General features: G+C 37.3%; 4 protein-coding genes across 4 annotated transcripts; 2 read left to right on the top strand and 2 right to left on the bottom strand.

Annotated features, from left to right (window-relative positions):
• Positions 1–4,123: 4,123 nt before the first annotated feature.
• LOC105978011 (Eukaryotic aspartyl protease family protein) lies at positions 4,124–5,845 on the bottom strand. The gene has a single exon (XM_013003416.2). The coding sequence runs from the start codon at positions 5,647–5,649 to the stop codon at positions 4,213–4,215; it is 1,437 nt and encodes a 478-aa protein (XP_012858870.2). The 5' UTR covers positions 5,650–5,845; the 3' UTR covers positions 4,124–4,212.
• Positions 5,846–8,989: 3,144 nt separating this feature from the next.
• RHC2A (RING-H2 finger C2A) lies at positions 8,990–10,890 on the bottom strand. The gene has a single exon (XM_013003209.2). It carries the CDS (start codon positions 10,691–10,693, stop codon positions 9,506–9,508), a length of 1,188 nt encoding a protein of 395 aa, XP_012858663.2. The 5' UTR covers positions 10,694–10,890; the 3' UTR covers positions 8,990–9,505.
• An 802-nt stretch (positions 10,891–11,692) lies between these two features.
• On the top strand, positions 11,693–12,289 carry LOC148769908 (uncharacterized). Its single transcript, XM_088818844.1, has one exon. The coding sequence runs from the start codon at positions 11,693–11,695 to the stop codon at positions 12,287–12,289; it is 597 nt and encodes a 198-aa protein (XP_088674970.1).
• A 1,223-nt stretch (positions 12,290–13,512) lies between these two features.
• GPAT5 (glycerol-3-phosphate acyltransferase 5) lies at positions 13,513–15,697 on the top strand. The gene is made up of 2 exons (XM_013002777.2): positions 13,513–14,205; positions 14,503–15,697. The coding sequence occupies exons 1-2, from the start codon at positions 13,630–13,632 to the stop codon at positions 15,436–15,438; spliced, it is 1,512 nt and encodes a 503-aa protein (XP_012858231.2). The 5' UTR covers positions 13,513–13,629; the 3' UTR covers positions 15,439–15,697.
• The last annotated feature ends 297 nt before the right edge of the window (positions 15,698–15,994 follow it).

The raw sequence follows: 15,994 nt of genomic DNA, 5'->3' as shown, positions 1-15,994 counted from the left end.
TCAAAACATATATCTCTCTCTCTCTCCTCTTTTTATTTTCTTTATTAAACATTCACCTTTTTCAATTAGGGTTTTTGTTATATATAATTTCGAAGTGGCTTCGCTTTAGCTGAGTACTTTTAATGGAGATCGAGTGCAACGGCACTCATTCAGTCAGTATTTGCAGGTGGAGCATCATCAAGATTCACATAGCTTTATTCTCGGCCTTTCTTTAATGGTGGTGGTCGCTCTGAGAAAGCTGAGATATGAGAATCTTGATGATGCTGCAGTTGCAATCAATGGCTAACATTCTCTCTCTCTCTCTAATCTTCTTTATCTCTCTTCAACTTCATCATTTTTGTTTTTATTTTTATTTTTTAATCAAGAAACCCTAGATCCATTTGAATAATGCCTTTTACTATATAGATCCATGTAAAATATGAACATATAAATTAGGGTTTCGAGATATACAATAGATCATACCCTAGAAAAAATAATTAGGGTTTTGAGCAATATAATTCAAACTTGTTATTTTTCAATCTTATTTATATATATATATATATATATATATATATATATATATATATATATATATATATATATATATATATATATATATATATATATATATATATACACGCTAATCCTCTATTAAATGTTAGATCTGTACTTTGAAAGCTCAGATGAAAAAGCATATGATAAACTGCAATAAACCTCAGTGCAAAAAGATACACTGTGACTCAGCAGGAATGTTTTATGAGCCTCCTGTACTTTAATGGAACAACTGTACGGACAAGGATTTGTTTTCTTACACGATGAGTATTCTGGTATGTGAATTTCTGTGCTCCATTTCTCTATTAGAGATGTTCATGTTCTTCTGACATTTAAATTTATTTTCAGGTCCTTTTACTAAGTCTCCTTTTGTTTTTTTGTACTCAGTATTTGATTTTGTATTAATCCAGTTAATTCAAAGTATTGCTCATTTTTCTTTTGGTAATGTAACGAAAATTGTTGTTAAGCGTGGAATCTCTATGGTTTTATTTATTTATTTATTATTTTTTTTATTTGTATTATTATTTCTAAATATTGGATCTGTGAGTTAATTGTATTCTTTTAGTTTTTCAGTTCATTTATGTTGATTTACTTCACAAAAAAAAATTAATCATAATGAAAGTACCAAAATCAACAAAGAATCGATCACTAGATTTATTGATATTCTTAGTCCAAAAACATGTATAATCCACAGATATGTTAACTCAATTTATTTAATAATGTTTAACTCAGTTTATACTTTATACATATTGAAGACATAAAATAAATTATTTTAATCAGGAGAAGGCAATGAATGGGGTCAAATAATACCCCTAATAATTAAATTCTATCTTACATATGATTTGTATGTGGTTATTTACTAAAATAAATGAATTAATTCTCATATGCATTTTATGCAGTTTTGAAAATTTTAATAAATCTATATTCGTTAATCAGTTTACTTTATATGTTTATAGTATACTCACAATGCGTTCATCAAAAATCAAAATGTATCAAACTAAAATTATCAACATCCTAAAATTCATTAAAATAATAGGCCACCTTAAATTTTATAATTTGCGACATTTGAACAATTGTTCTCATTATGTATTTCGAAATTCCGAATTTCTGACTTTTTCGAAAATTGAAAGTAAAATGTTCTCGTATAAGAAGCAACGAACTCTACTCACCTATCGCGTGCTAACTTCGTCCGAAATCCCCACCCAATAAAATACCATGTCAAGACGCCAACTACTAGGGCTTCGATAAGGGCATTGTGTGGGCGATCAATTCAAGAGAGTTATGGCTAGCCGTTGCTCCAGCGACAACATGAACTATTCCAAGTTATTGGAGCCGGAGCAAAATCCGGTAATGAAGAACCCAAATTAAGCACCAATAAGAAGACTCGTAATTAGTATAAGAGATTACAATACAATGAATCCCTCCCTAAACCTGTCTACTATATATGCTCCAACAATAGATTCCTCTCTTTTAATTTCATGTAATTTCATTTATTTCTTTGTTTTATCTTGATACTTCATTATATTCGATTTATCTTATAGGGGGCGGCCGATATAGTCTCCTACGATTGGAATACCGCCGGCAGGCGTGGTATCGGTCCTGGTCGCTTTCTCAATGACAAGTTCAATCTAGCGATTGACTTGTATAACTAAAGCAACCTCGTTTGTGTTAGACGGAAGATAAGAGTCCCAAATTCACAAACACTTATTAGGTTGTTAGTTGTTACACTTGTATTTGATTTGATTTTATCTTTTAGTTTTAGATTTATGTAGATCTCTTAGTTGTTATATCATAGATATTGAGGAATTGGCCTAGCCGAAATGATTTATTCATTTTGGAAAAGGGGTCAATTCTCATTTTGAATCAAAGAAGACTTTATGAGCTGCCAAATTCTCATTTTGGAAAAGGGCTCAATTCTCATTTTGTCCAAATAAAGCCCATTATTATACAACTAATAACACCACGGCCCATCTAGCTATATATGCAACCTTTTGGGGATCCAAAATGTCAACAAACCCCTTTCTGGGTAATTGCATCTTGCACCCTCCAATTATACTCATTTGGCGCTTTGCATTCTTAAGTTAAAAAATTGGTAGATAGCTCCCTCAAATTAAGATTAGTTTGGCACATTGCACACCAAGATACTATTCTGCTAAAATTTGCGTTAAAAAAATGATTTTACCATAATTCAATTGGCAAAATGGTCAATTATTGTTAATTATATTCGTGAACGACAAATAATATAAATATTTTCTATAATTAAAAAGGTTGGTAGTGAATTTATTCACCAATTTACACTTTCAGTTCCCCAAAAATCCTTTTATTCTACTACTTTTAGGTTCTGGGGTGCACTGTCAAGTAAATCTTAATTTGAATGTGCAATCTGTCATATTTTTATTTTAAGGGTACAAAGTGCTAAATGAACATATTATAGGATGCAAAATGCCAATTACCCACCCCTTTCTCTATTACAGATATTTTTCAATTGAGAGAGAGAGTTTCTAGAGAAATTAATGTTAGTCATAGTCATTCTTATTTATTTTGAAAGATTATTGCAACAAGTATTAATGAAAAACATACCGGAATATACCAACCTGACAGAGATACTTGTCAGCAAATTAAATAATAGTAGTATAATAAATAAAAAACAAACATCAGATTTCAGTTGAAATAAATAAAATAATTGAAGGGAAGAATATGAAGTAGTGCACGCAGAAACCAAAAGGAAGCACACAGGAAAGGACCCCCACAAATCGATGTCGCAGTCCAAGCCAAAATTTGCAAACTGGCCTCAACTTACTTCACACAACCCAACAAACTATTACTTACACTCTCAATCCCAATCAAAAAATATCATCCATCAGCTATATGACAAACATACCCATTCTTCCACCTTTTCTCAACATTTTTTTCATCAATTCAATTCAAAACCAAAATTAATTAATATTTCTCAACAAACCCCATTATTTTTCTTTGTCCTATATCCATGACCCATCTCTACCCATGACCCATCTACAATAAGTCAACTATGTACACAACTTATAACTAATCAACATAATTTCAAAACAAAACATGTTTTTGACCTTTCAAACTAAACCCCAATCAACAATGTATTCATTGGGTAAATTCAACTATAGTATAATAGCCTGCAAACACTGTGTAACAAGATCGTTCTTAAAGCGTTAATTAGTAGAGGGAATCAAATTAGGTTCATTTGGACTTCATTACGATTTACGGGAGGTTTTGTACATACAAAATTATACAGTTTCTTTATTATTTGCCGATCTAAAAAAGTATCAAATTATCTGTTACTTTATAATTTTAATGGGACATTTATTATACTTTTTTCTCAATTCTACTCTTATTATTCTTAATTTATAGAGGTTAAACTATTAATAAATTGTCGTATGTTTGTTTAGGAAGTTATTCTGCATATGTTTAGTTTTCGACTTTTCGTACACTAGCTTAAAAAGAACGACAATTAAATTAAGAAGTAGAAATATAAAATTAAGTACAAAATTTGCATGTCATCACAATTACATAGGATCTGATTTGGTGTGTCAGATTACCTAGATCAGGACTGAATCAATAGTTACGTACAAATAATGAATTCAATTGAGAATCTTGATTATCATGATTCATGAGAGCGTGTGAACACAATTAATTAATAATATAATATAATTAAGGCGGTAATCCCAATCTTTGACTAGCTAAATCACACCTAACCTCAGCGAGTCCGACTCTGGATCGCGCCAAATCAAACTCAACCCACATATTCTGCTGGTGATGGTGTCCAATCACATACGCCTCCACACCCAGCAAATCCGAGTTCCCAAAAGTGAAGCAATAAACCGAATCGCTCCCCCGGGTCAAACCCGGTACTTTATACAGCAACTTCTCACCCGCTACACTCATCTCCACTCCCCGAAACAGCAAGTTCACACTCGGCAGTTGCGGCAGAACCGCCCGGGTCAACTCGACCCGGTAGCACAAATCCATCGCCCCTTGGAACACGAAATTCGGGTCACCCAGTGGTCTTAAAATCCCCTTTGTTTGTCTCAGGAACTCGTTTTTTAAAGCTGTGTAAACCGGGCCGAGCAGGAATGTGAACTGGGTGCCCGAGTCGACCATTGTCTGACCCGCTCCGGTGTGGTCGGGTTCGAATATGGATTTGGGTAGCGGGAGAACCGTGCCCGCGACCCGGATCCCTTCCAGCTGGACCGTGTACGCCACCCTGTCGAAGTACGGCAGAGGTGTAGATATCTGAATCATCGGCGTGTAGTTCAGCGGCTTCAGCCATGGGAGATTCGCCTCGCCGAAGAGGAGAACGCCGCTGGAATCGGTGCCGGAGATGCAGTACGAGAACTGCCGGGAACCCATCTGAGAAACCAACGATAAAGATCCCCGGTTCATTCCGATCAGACCGGTCGTCTTGGAATCCTCTTCCGGGTTGGAGCTCGACCCGGAATCCATGCACCCGAAAACCATACCGGGTAGGGCCACGGAGTTGTCGAACCGGTAAGTGTCGGATGCCAAGTTGCCCTCGACGGAGGAGGCGTCGGCGTAGGAGAGGATTGCATGGCAGAGTTTGTTCGGGTCGCAGGAAACGGGTAGGGTGAAGTCGCGGGTCTTGGTGGTGCAGGTGGGGGAGGAGCAGGGGATTGGGCGGTAGGAAGTGGAGAGGTGGGGTGCGAAGGAGGAAGGTGTGGTGGGGGTTTTCTTGCAGTTGAGCCAGGAGAGCTCACTGCCTGTGTCGAGGACCATGGTAACTTGCTGTGGGGGCGAGCCGACGGCGAGTGCTACGGTGAGGGTGACGTTGTGGTGGAAGGAGAGCTTGTTCGGTGTGGTGACCGCCGGCGATTGTATTAGCTTCGCTTTGAGGGGTAAAATTAGTGACGAAAGGCATGAATTTGGGTAGTGTAAGAAAATTAGCAGCGTGAAAAATAAAAGTGAATTTGTTGTTATTACAGGAAAATCCATGGCTGCTGTAATAAACACACACAATACTGTTACTGTGTGTTTGTGTGTGTGTGTTTGTGTAGAAGAAGCAGCAGCTGAATTGCGAAACAGAGTACACAGAAATGGATATATATACATTTTTAGGGCAAGCATTTTCATTTTTTATTTTTATTTTATATAAAATTTGAAAATATGTATAAAATAATAAATTTTGATTTGCAACAATATTAATACACAATGTAGTATATAGAGAGAGGGCCGAAATAGTACTTATTGGATCGGAATTCACGTTTTGAATATTGAATTGTAAAAAATTTCGGGTTGGAATCAGTGAAATTCAAATTCGTGTTTTTTTATCCACCTATATTGTGAAAATAAATAAAATGATATTGATATGATAAATATAATTTTCTAATATCAAATATATATTGTATTATGTACATATGTTTGATTTGATCCAAAAAGTTTGGGGAACAAAAGAAATTGCAATGTTGTTATACAAATTAGAAGAATAAGTTTTGATCCAAGTGTGTGTGTGTGTCTCAACAAATTGATGAAATATATTTGTTCCAAAGTCTATTTCAAGAAAAGTAGGTCGATGTCTTTGTGTAGATATTCTTTGTGTTAGCGTGTTGAATTTCTAGAGCTATGGTAATTGGTCATGTTTGGGTGGTGTTTGTAAAAGTTGGTGACTTAAGTTGATTTTAAGTGCTTATTTTTAGAAATGTTGGGTATTTGTAAATTTACTGAAAAATCAATCTAAACAGAAAAATTAGGGTCATGAATGTTTTACAAATTATAGCTTATGGCTGTTTATTTTAAGATAATCAAAAACAAAACTTCATTTTGCAAACACCTAAAATTATAGATTATGAACAATAAAAAGCTTCTTATAATCTGCTTGTTAAAAGCTTTTGTAAACACCAACTTAGTACTTTTTAAAATTAATTATTAAGCTCACTTTTCGTGGTTCGGGTGAAAATTAAAAAAATAGTTTCCAATTTCGTCCATTTCGATCTAATTTTTTTTATTTAATTTTACAATAATAATTTGGGTAAATTACAAACACCCCCCTGAGGTATGGTCAAATTACAAAAACACCCCTCTTGTTTGGATAATTACAACCACCCCCTCAACTCATCAAATTTAGTGGAATCTTCGAGATTATATGGAATATTATCACTTTTGTACTCGTTTTATCCCATTCAAACTCTACATTATGAAGCAAGATGATCATAATATGTGATTTTTAGATTGTATATATCAGTTTGTGGTGCATCGAAAGCTGTATTTTTTACACAAAAAGAGTACAAACTAGAGCACATTTCACGGAATCTAGATGACTATGTTGAATTTGGCACCATAAAGGTGGAGGTCTAAGAAAAAATCATAGTTGAGGGGGGTAGATGTAATTATCCAAACAAGAGGGGGGTTTTTGTAATTTGACCATACCTCAGGGGGTGTTTGTAATTTACCCTAATAATTTTCATGACAAGTGTGTACTTATGAACAGTACATGTAGGATCTACTCGATGTAGTATATTATAAACCAATTTTCAATTTTAAGATTTTTGGTCCATTAATGAAGTAATATAAAGAAAACACGTAAGATATAACATCATTAAAAAAATGCGTCTGAGTTAACGGTCAGCCGTCAAATCTCTAACACTGTTAGTTTATGTCACGTAATTACCTTTTTACCCTTAAATATATATAAGGAGTCTTGACATAAGAAAAATGAAGGGTGGTTACATTTTTAAGTGGATGGGTTAAAAAATGGCAAATATTCTCCAAGTTGAGGAACATTTAATTAAAAAAAAAAATACTATAAATTGTGTGCTCGTCTAAACAGGTGAACTACAGCTACAGCCTACAATTGAAGGACAATAGGGTTGAGATTTGCAATAGTTTGTCACACTTCTGCAAATTCAAACATTAAACATTAAACATTAGTTTCTTGAAGGTATAAAACTCTCTTATTTATTCAAGAACGATATTTCTTTATTTGTCGATTGCATCAAATAATTGCGACAGTAAATCATATTTTATATAATTAAAATAAGATCCAAAATTTCACCAAACACGGAGACTGAGACTCTTGTCAGCTGAAACAGCCAATCAAAACAGAAATATTATTTATAATTTATCTTAACTATTAGTTAATTAATTACCCATTAAGTCCTATTTTATTTTGGTTTCATTCTGTTTATTGGATTTTAGACAATTATTGGATGATCAATTAGAGAACTGTATGTATATTAATGAATCTGGTTAGTAACTCACCATCAACATTGCATATAAAGATTCGCGCCTGATAGGAAAATGATTCGCATCAAATCATTAATTAATCCTGTGAGCCACTTAAATATCTTGACCAACTGTTATAAATGGGATGTGATAAATATCGTTCGAGCTTTAATAATACTGTTTCGACTTCAAACGTGATTTTGATCATTTTTTATTCCAAATTTTGCAAAACTCGAAAAATAGAATTTGTAGTATTATGAGTTATTTTTCTAATCCAACTTGAATCACCATAATTGGATGTCGGACGAGAAAGATATACATGAATCAATGGATATTGCCCACAACTTTGATGTATTGAGGTATCTAAAATTCAAAATGTAACTCATTCATGCATAAATTTGTCACACGGCATCCAATCTAGCGGATTTAAGTTGGATTAGAAAGCTAACCCAAAGGAATACAGTTTTCGTGTTTCGAATTTTGCCAAAATCAAAATAAAAATATGTTAAAATCAGGTTCGAAGTCAAAACGACATTAGTAAAATTGAAACGACATTCAACATTTCAGGTTATAAATTTGTGTTTTTATGAAAGTGACACCAATATATTTTTTCTTAGTGTGTCTATTTATAAAATCAAATTTTCAGAAAAAATAAAAATTAAAGAAACAAACAAAGTACTCAGAGAAAATATGCTGAAAGATAACCTTTGAGCATGTCTGAAAACATGTTAGTAATCTTGCTGCAAGACATCAAATTCTTGGGACTTGAAATTCAAGAAACTCACATGTGACTCAGTGCTTCTCCGAATTGGAAATATCTGTTCATTTGTTGAAAAAATAGTACTACAATAATTCGAGATAATTGTAACTCTAAATTTCCGGAGTTTTCGATAAATTAACCATGAAAGTGAACAAATTTCCTATATTTGTATGCTGCAGGCATGTTAAGAAAATTACGAACAATTGTAGCAAAATCGACAAATACGAACATGCAGCTTTCTCCTCTCACCACTCAAAAGAATTCAATGTATCACAAAACTATCCAAAGAACTCAATAATTCATCGATTTTTTTGAAATTGTTACATCAAAACGTAACCCAAAACAACCGAAGAAACGAACATTATTGCCATCCCAACATTCATCAAACTCGCTGTCACTAAAGAGCTCGGTTTCAAAATCGACAACATGATAAATATACTCCACATTTCAAGAAACAAATCAAGAGAGGTAGTAACAACAATAATTCATATAGAAACGATAAGCAACCTCCATTAAGAGTGTATATAACTTACTACATGTAATTCAATGATATATTATCAAAAAATTATCCATCGCTCATTAAGCATTACACGCAAATTAGAACTTAGAAATTACAAAAAAATCGTACATGGATGAATAAATTGACAAAAACATGAGAAAGAGGCAAAATGCAGGTACACTAACACATTCATAAGCAACCCAATGCATTAGATTAGGTACCTTCACTTCTCAAATTCCAGAAGCCCGATTCTTCTTCGGGAAAAAATATTCTCCTCTTTTTTAATTATCATGTCTGCGTGCTGTTTAGCTCACATACCTTCTCCATTTCAGCGATTAATCAATTGAGATTGGAGCAATCATCCTTGAGGTGTACAACAAGTACATTTGCTGTATAAATTCTGTTTTTTTTCCAACTATTTACAATGGATATTATAGATCCTCCCAACAACCTTAATCCCCGTGAAAAACATATGTTTATGTTCTATAGGAGGAACCCAATTATATAATTCACCATCTCCTTTCATTTCCATCGTTGACATCGAAACCCCACCCTCTGCGCCTTCTAGAAGAGGAGCTAAAAACCGATGACAGAGAACCAGACCTCCGACTCATTCTTGAATCCAAACTAGAACTAGAATTCGAAGATTCACCCCTCCCGAAACAAGCAAACCAGCTATGGAAAAGTCTCCTTAATCCACCCCTATCCCTCGAAACACTTCCCCTAGACCCCCAAGAAATCCTCCTCGGTACGCCATTGTTATTAAAACCACCGTCCATTTCTGTGTACACCACCGGCAACTCCCTCTCTCCACCTCTCCTCCCACCGGAAAACCTCCCCACAGCAAAGCCGCCACCTGGCAACCGCCAAATTGTCAGTCCAACAGTCTCGTCATCGGTTCCTCCAACCTCGTTGGCACCTCTGTTAGTTTCGTTCGATTCCCGATTCTCGTTATCTGTGGGCAATTCGTGCCTGCATACAGGGCAAGAGTTTCTTAAAGTAAGCCAAGGCAAAATGCAGTCTTGATGGTATAAATGTTTGCAGGGCATTTCACGAGCCTCGATCCCCAATTCGAAGGCCTCTTTACAAACGGCGCAGTGGGATTCAACAGCTATGTGCTGATCGACTATTTCGATTGTGGGCATAGATTCGATAGCTGCCTTTGATGCAGGTGGGTTACTGTCAATTCTCCCAAACCCGTTCGCCTCGATTTGTGCCAGCTGATCCAGCAATCTGTCGAAACCCGACCCGAGCAAAAACTCAGACATGGTGGCGGGCAACGGCCGTAAACCCGATCCTGCTCCATCGTCGTAATACAATTCAAAGGCTCCTCCAGGTGGGGTTCCGCCTCCAGCTCCGGGCACACCTCCGGCCGCACCGTCGTTGGACCCGCGGAGAACGATAACCGGGTTAAATGGAGACCTGTCGCCTCCATTCCTGCGACTTCTTCTCAACCTAGGGCTCGATCCGGAAATGGAACCGGGACCCGACCCGGGAACGGGGACGGAATCGGGGGTACGCATCATATACATGGCGGCGGCGGGGAAACGGCGGCGTCTGGAGTCGGAGAGTGAAGATCGGGCGGGGCTCTCGACCTCTTCGACGAATCCGCTGTTGCAATCGGGGCAGGCGACGGAATCTGGGGACCAAACCCTAACGAATCTGTTGCATCTGTAGCACCAGTATGTTGAAGACATGGGAGATCGGGGGGAAGAATTGAAGAAGATAACCCAGAAAATGAAGGAATCGGATTTCAGATCTGAAAAAAAATCCGAATAGTATATAATTGGGTCTAGAGAGAGAGAGAGAGATCTGAGGTTGAAGAAGAAAGAGAAAAAGAAAAAAATGGAGGAGGATATATGAATGGGGGGGCAAGGAGTGGGAATAAAAGTGAAGGGTCAGGGGTAAAAGTGGAAAAGCGCGTGGGAGATGAATTGACTGGAATATTGGCGTGTAATGAACGCTTGGGAAGAAAGCGGGAGACTTGTCCAAATGAACGGCGTTGAAATTGGGACGTTAGTGGGGGCGTCAACTGTCATGTGTGTGAACAATCTATTCTTAACAGCAGGAGCGTGGTGAGAATTTGTCGTTAAATATTAACAATTCTAGATTAACATATATGTTTATTATTATGTTAATTTATTTTGCACTTAAAACTGTTTTAAAGGGTTTAATTGGGTTAATTATCCTTTCTACTGTTTTGATATTTATTATGCTGGGCCGTGACCCCAAAGGCCCAATACATTGGAGGAAGTCCAAGTTGGCATATTAAGTCTATTTTAGTTGACTTGAGCCTGAGTTCAAGTCAAATATCGAACTTTTATTTGATGAGCTCGAACTTGCCAAGTGCTCGCGTAAATTCACACGAGCACAAGAACGAATTTTTTTTTTTTTTTTTTAATTCGCTCGTGTGATTTCACACGAGCAGAGAAGGTTTGCTCGTGTGAAATCACACGAGCAGAACTTCTCTGTTCGTGTGAAATCACACGAGCAACGCAAATTTTTTTTTTTTTTTTTTTTTTTTGAGTTTTATTCTTTAGTTTTATAATTTGCTAACTACATTAATATAAAAACAGGAAGTATACATAGATGTGGATGAAGATATTGAAACATTTGAGCTACATGATTTCAGTGAATTTTTCACAATTTCGACTGCATTTGATAGTAAAGATGCACTAGTCGAGTGGGCGATGAATATGGCCATCAGTCAAGGACATGAGATTAGGCGACAGTCTTACCACGAGGGCCGACAATATTTGACTTGTAAAAGAGCCTATAAGAGTCGAGGAAAAAATGCAAAGGTCAAAACAAGCCGGAAGTCCGGTTCAATAAAGTGTAAATGCCCTTTTGCGCTATGGGGTAAAGAGAGTCGTGATGGATTATGGCGCCTTATCATAAAAAATGGCAATCACAATCATAATCCTCATAAATATCCACAAGGACTACGTTCGCTAAGTCGCCTGACTGAAGAGCAACGAGAAGTGACAAAGATACTGAAAAAGAGCCATGTGAAGCCGAAGGAAATTTTGCATCATCTGAGACAGATGAATCCGGATACGGCTGCGGCCTTGAGAGATGTGTACAATGAATCACAGAAAATTAGACGAGAGGAAATGAAAGGAAAAACAGTTATACAACATCTGTGGCACGAACTAAGTGAGAGTGGATACAGCAAATGGCATCGAACAAATCCAGCTGGTGATTCAGTGCAAGACGTTATGTTTGCGCACCCTAATTCAATAAAGCTTTTGCAGTTATTTCCATACGTCATCCTGATGGATTCGCTCGTGTAAATCCACGCGAGCAACCCAAAAAAACGGTTTTTTTAAGAAATAAATTTATAAAAAAAAAAAATTATATTCAAACGCTCGCCTGATTTTACGCGAGCGAAGTGGATACGCTCGCGTAAAATCAGGCGAGCGTTCCCAAGTTTCGATTTTTTTCGTTTTTTTTTTTTCGGATTCGTAATCTACATAACAAGAGGATCGTAAAAACGTAAAAATTACCTCCGATCTGTTGACGATTTGCACGGGCTTTGTGAAAGAAAATCGAAAGGGTAGAGAGAGTTTTTGAGGTTTTTACCTTTTGTTTTTTGAGAAATGGTAAAAAATGTGCCTGAATGTTTAATTTGTGCCTGCACAAATCATTTCAGATGATAAAATGAGATATTGAAAAAAAGAGCCCATTAGATGATACTTTGTAATTATATATGTACACATTTTTTCCTCCCTACTATAAGTATATAATAAAGTATTAACCTTTTCTTCGTAACTAATTTCCAACCTACTTCGACTTGAACATAACAAGTTCCCCATTGATATCACCAGCTGATGACACGTGGCACTATCAAATTCCAAAACACTAACCCTTATGTCAACTTCTTTTATCTAATTATTATTGACTTCAAATTTGCGTATGTATACAATTTACGCAAGTCTTTGCTATATTGATTAGAGGAATCATTACTATAGATAGTCTCGTTTCATAAGTTTGATTCACCTTAATGAATTTAGGGGCGCATGTCTTAGTGTAAGTCACCCGTAATCGAAAGCCAAACAAACAGTACGTAGATTTTTGGTGGGAGACGACGTGGACGGGAAGTTAGATGTTATTTATATGGAGTGTATTTGATCCATAGATATGATATAACTACTCAGTAAATATAAATACACATGAATGTGTGTAATTATGTATAGAATTTACGATTCAAATCGACACAGTGTAAATAATCAGGTGTATTATTTAATTTCCCATGCATGTTTGGACTCTTGATACAATTAATTACAAGTATGAAATTTTTAAAGCCAAATTCTGACCTAAGTTGTTGAGGTTGGTTATCAATATCTTTCAATACATGTTAAATTAATTAACGTGGCGTATATGTGTGTGTATATATATTTATTCACCTAAATTTAACAATAATGACCAAACTAAAGCTACCTAGCCCAAAAATAAAAATAATAATTTTTTTATTACGTTGGATATAAAATCAGACAAAGCATGCAACAAATTTAGTACGGTCATATCCACCTTCACCTTCCAATTCTTGTCAGAAACCCATAAAACCAAACTTTTTTTTTCTCTTGCAAATAATTAAGTAAAGTATAACCCTAATTAATTAGTTAATTAATTAATGAAGTCTGTAGTTGTTTCGGAGCTCGAAGGAACCCTACTGAAGAGCCACGATGTATTCTCCTACTTCATGCTGATAGCTTTCGAAGCATCCGGGCTGATCCGTTTCGCCTTGCTGTTAGCATCTTGGCCATTGTTTCGTTTGCTTGAGATTTGCGGGCTTGGAGATATCGGGCTTAAGCTCACCATCTTCGTCGCCACATGTGGGGTCCGCTTCTCCGAGATTGAAGCGGTGACGAGAGCTGTGCTACCCAAGTTCTACCTGGACGACACCGATATGGCCGCGTGGAGGGTTTTCAGTAGCTGTTACGATAATAGGCGGCGAGTTGTCGTGACGAAAATGCCGAGGGTTATGGTTGAGAGGTTCGTGAAGGAGCACTTGATGGCGGACGACGTCGTTGGTAGTGAACTCTGCGTTAATCGTTTTGGATTAGTGACCGGTTTTGTTCAAAATGATTTTTATTGCATTGGTCGGAAAGTTGGGGAGTTGATTAGGGTTGATGAACGACGTCGTTGTTTGGGCCTTGGAAGGCTTACACGTGGCTCCATTGGTTCCTTATTTCTACCATTGTGCCAGGTTAAATTATTTTGTGTTATGTTAGTAAATAAAATAAATGACAGAATAATTCCTTGAATAAGTATATGTTAATAAAAGAGAAGTAAGAGTATAATATGCTCCACCTGTTTATTTATAGCGGATGGTTTTGAACTGTTGATTTGATCAACTAAGCAGTCATATACATATGAGTGTGTTTAATTATGTGCAGATCTACGGTTCAAATCCATCTAGTGTAAATAATAAGGTATAACATCTAATTTTCCGTGATAAAATATGCTATAATTCATTCGAAGTTTCGTACTAATTTTGAAACAGGAGCAATGTCATCCACCGTTTGCTAACAACAAATTGATCCAAGACGACGACCACCGCGCAATTCGCCCCCTGCCGGTGATCTTCCACGACGGCCGCTTGGCCATGCGGCCTACACCAGCCGCCGCGCTCCTAATCCTCCTATGGATCCCCATCGGAATCGTACTAGCAGCAATCCGCATCTCGGTCGGAATAATCCTCCCCATGTGGGCCATCCCCCACGTGGCCCCCATTTTCGGTAGCCGCGTCGTCGTCAAAGGGACCCCACCCCCGCCGCCGTCCGCCTCCAACTCCGGGGTCCTCTTCGTCTGCACGCACAGAACCCTAATGGACCCCGTAGTCCTCTCCTCCGTCCTCCGCCGCCGAATCCCCGCTGTCACCTACTCCGTCTCCCGTTTCTCGGAGATCCTCTCGCCCATCCCCACCGTCCGCCTCACCAGAATCAGAGAAGTCGACGCCAGGAAAATCAGGCGGCAGCTCCAGAAGGGGGATTTGGTTGTCTGCCCGGAGGGGACCACGTGCAGGGAACCGTTTCTGTTGAGATTCAGCGCACTTTTCGCCGAACTAACCGACAGGATAGTGCCGGTGGCGATGAATTACAGGGTGGGGTTCTTTCACGCAACCACAGCGCGTGGGTGGAAGGCGATGGACCCGATATTCTTCTTCATGAACCCTAGGCCGGTGTACGAGGTTACCTTTCTTAACCAGTTGCCGGTTGAGGCGACTTGTTCTTCCGGTAAGAGCCCGCATGACGTGGCGAACTACGTGCAGAGGATTTTGGCGGCGACTTTGGGGTTTGAGTGCACCAACTTTACGAGGAAGGACAAGTACCGCGTTCTCGCCGGAAATGATGGGATTGTCGCCGCTCGAACTTGGAATCCGGCTAAGGAAACGGTGGACGCGTTCAGGAAGGTGGTCGGAAGTTTTATGCTTCACTGATAAATTTATAAAGAACAACGAAAGATACATATATATATATATATATATATATGTTGGTATATATATTTTTTTTGCATTTGTGATTTTATGTTATTTTTTTTTTTTTTTTTACAATCAATAATTGTGTGAGTACTAGCATTCTTTTTGTGGTTGTTTTGCTTGGTGGAGTGTTGAATAATGTATTTGAATAGTGATCGATGAGGCCCTTTTGGACAACCTGTACTTATTTGTGTGTATTTGTATGTACATTTCTTTTGGGCTGGTTGGTGGGTTTGGGCCGGAGAGAGAGAGAGAGAGAGAGAGGGGGCTGGTTTGGGGGCTTGTTGGTGGCTTGGGCCGGAGAGAGAGAGGGTGGTGGTGGTTAGTGGGCTTGGGCCGGAGAATTCGAATTCAATTGGAAAATTCAAGTTTAATATACATTTCAACCCATTTCCTAAGAATAGAAACTTTCAATAATACAATAATTATATGTTTTAATAATAATAATACTAATTATTATTATCATTTATTGTATGATATATAAAATAAATAAATAAGAAGCTCGTGAGCTGACTAG

Source organism: Erythranthe guttata, chromosome 6 (assembly GCF_056151865.1).
Source record: "Erythranthe guttata isolate IM_541 chromosome 6, IM_541, whole genome shotgun sequence".
Taxonomy (NCBI): Eukaryota; Viridiplantae; Streptophyta; class Magnoliopsida; order Lamiales; family Phrymaceae; genus Erythranthe; species Erythranthe guttata.
The sequence above is the reverse complement of the archived record's forward strand: the minus strand, read 5'-3'. Positions and strand labels throughout refer to the sequence as shown.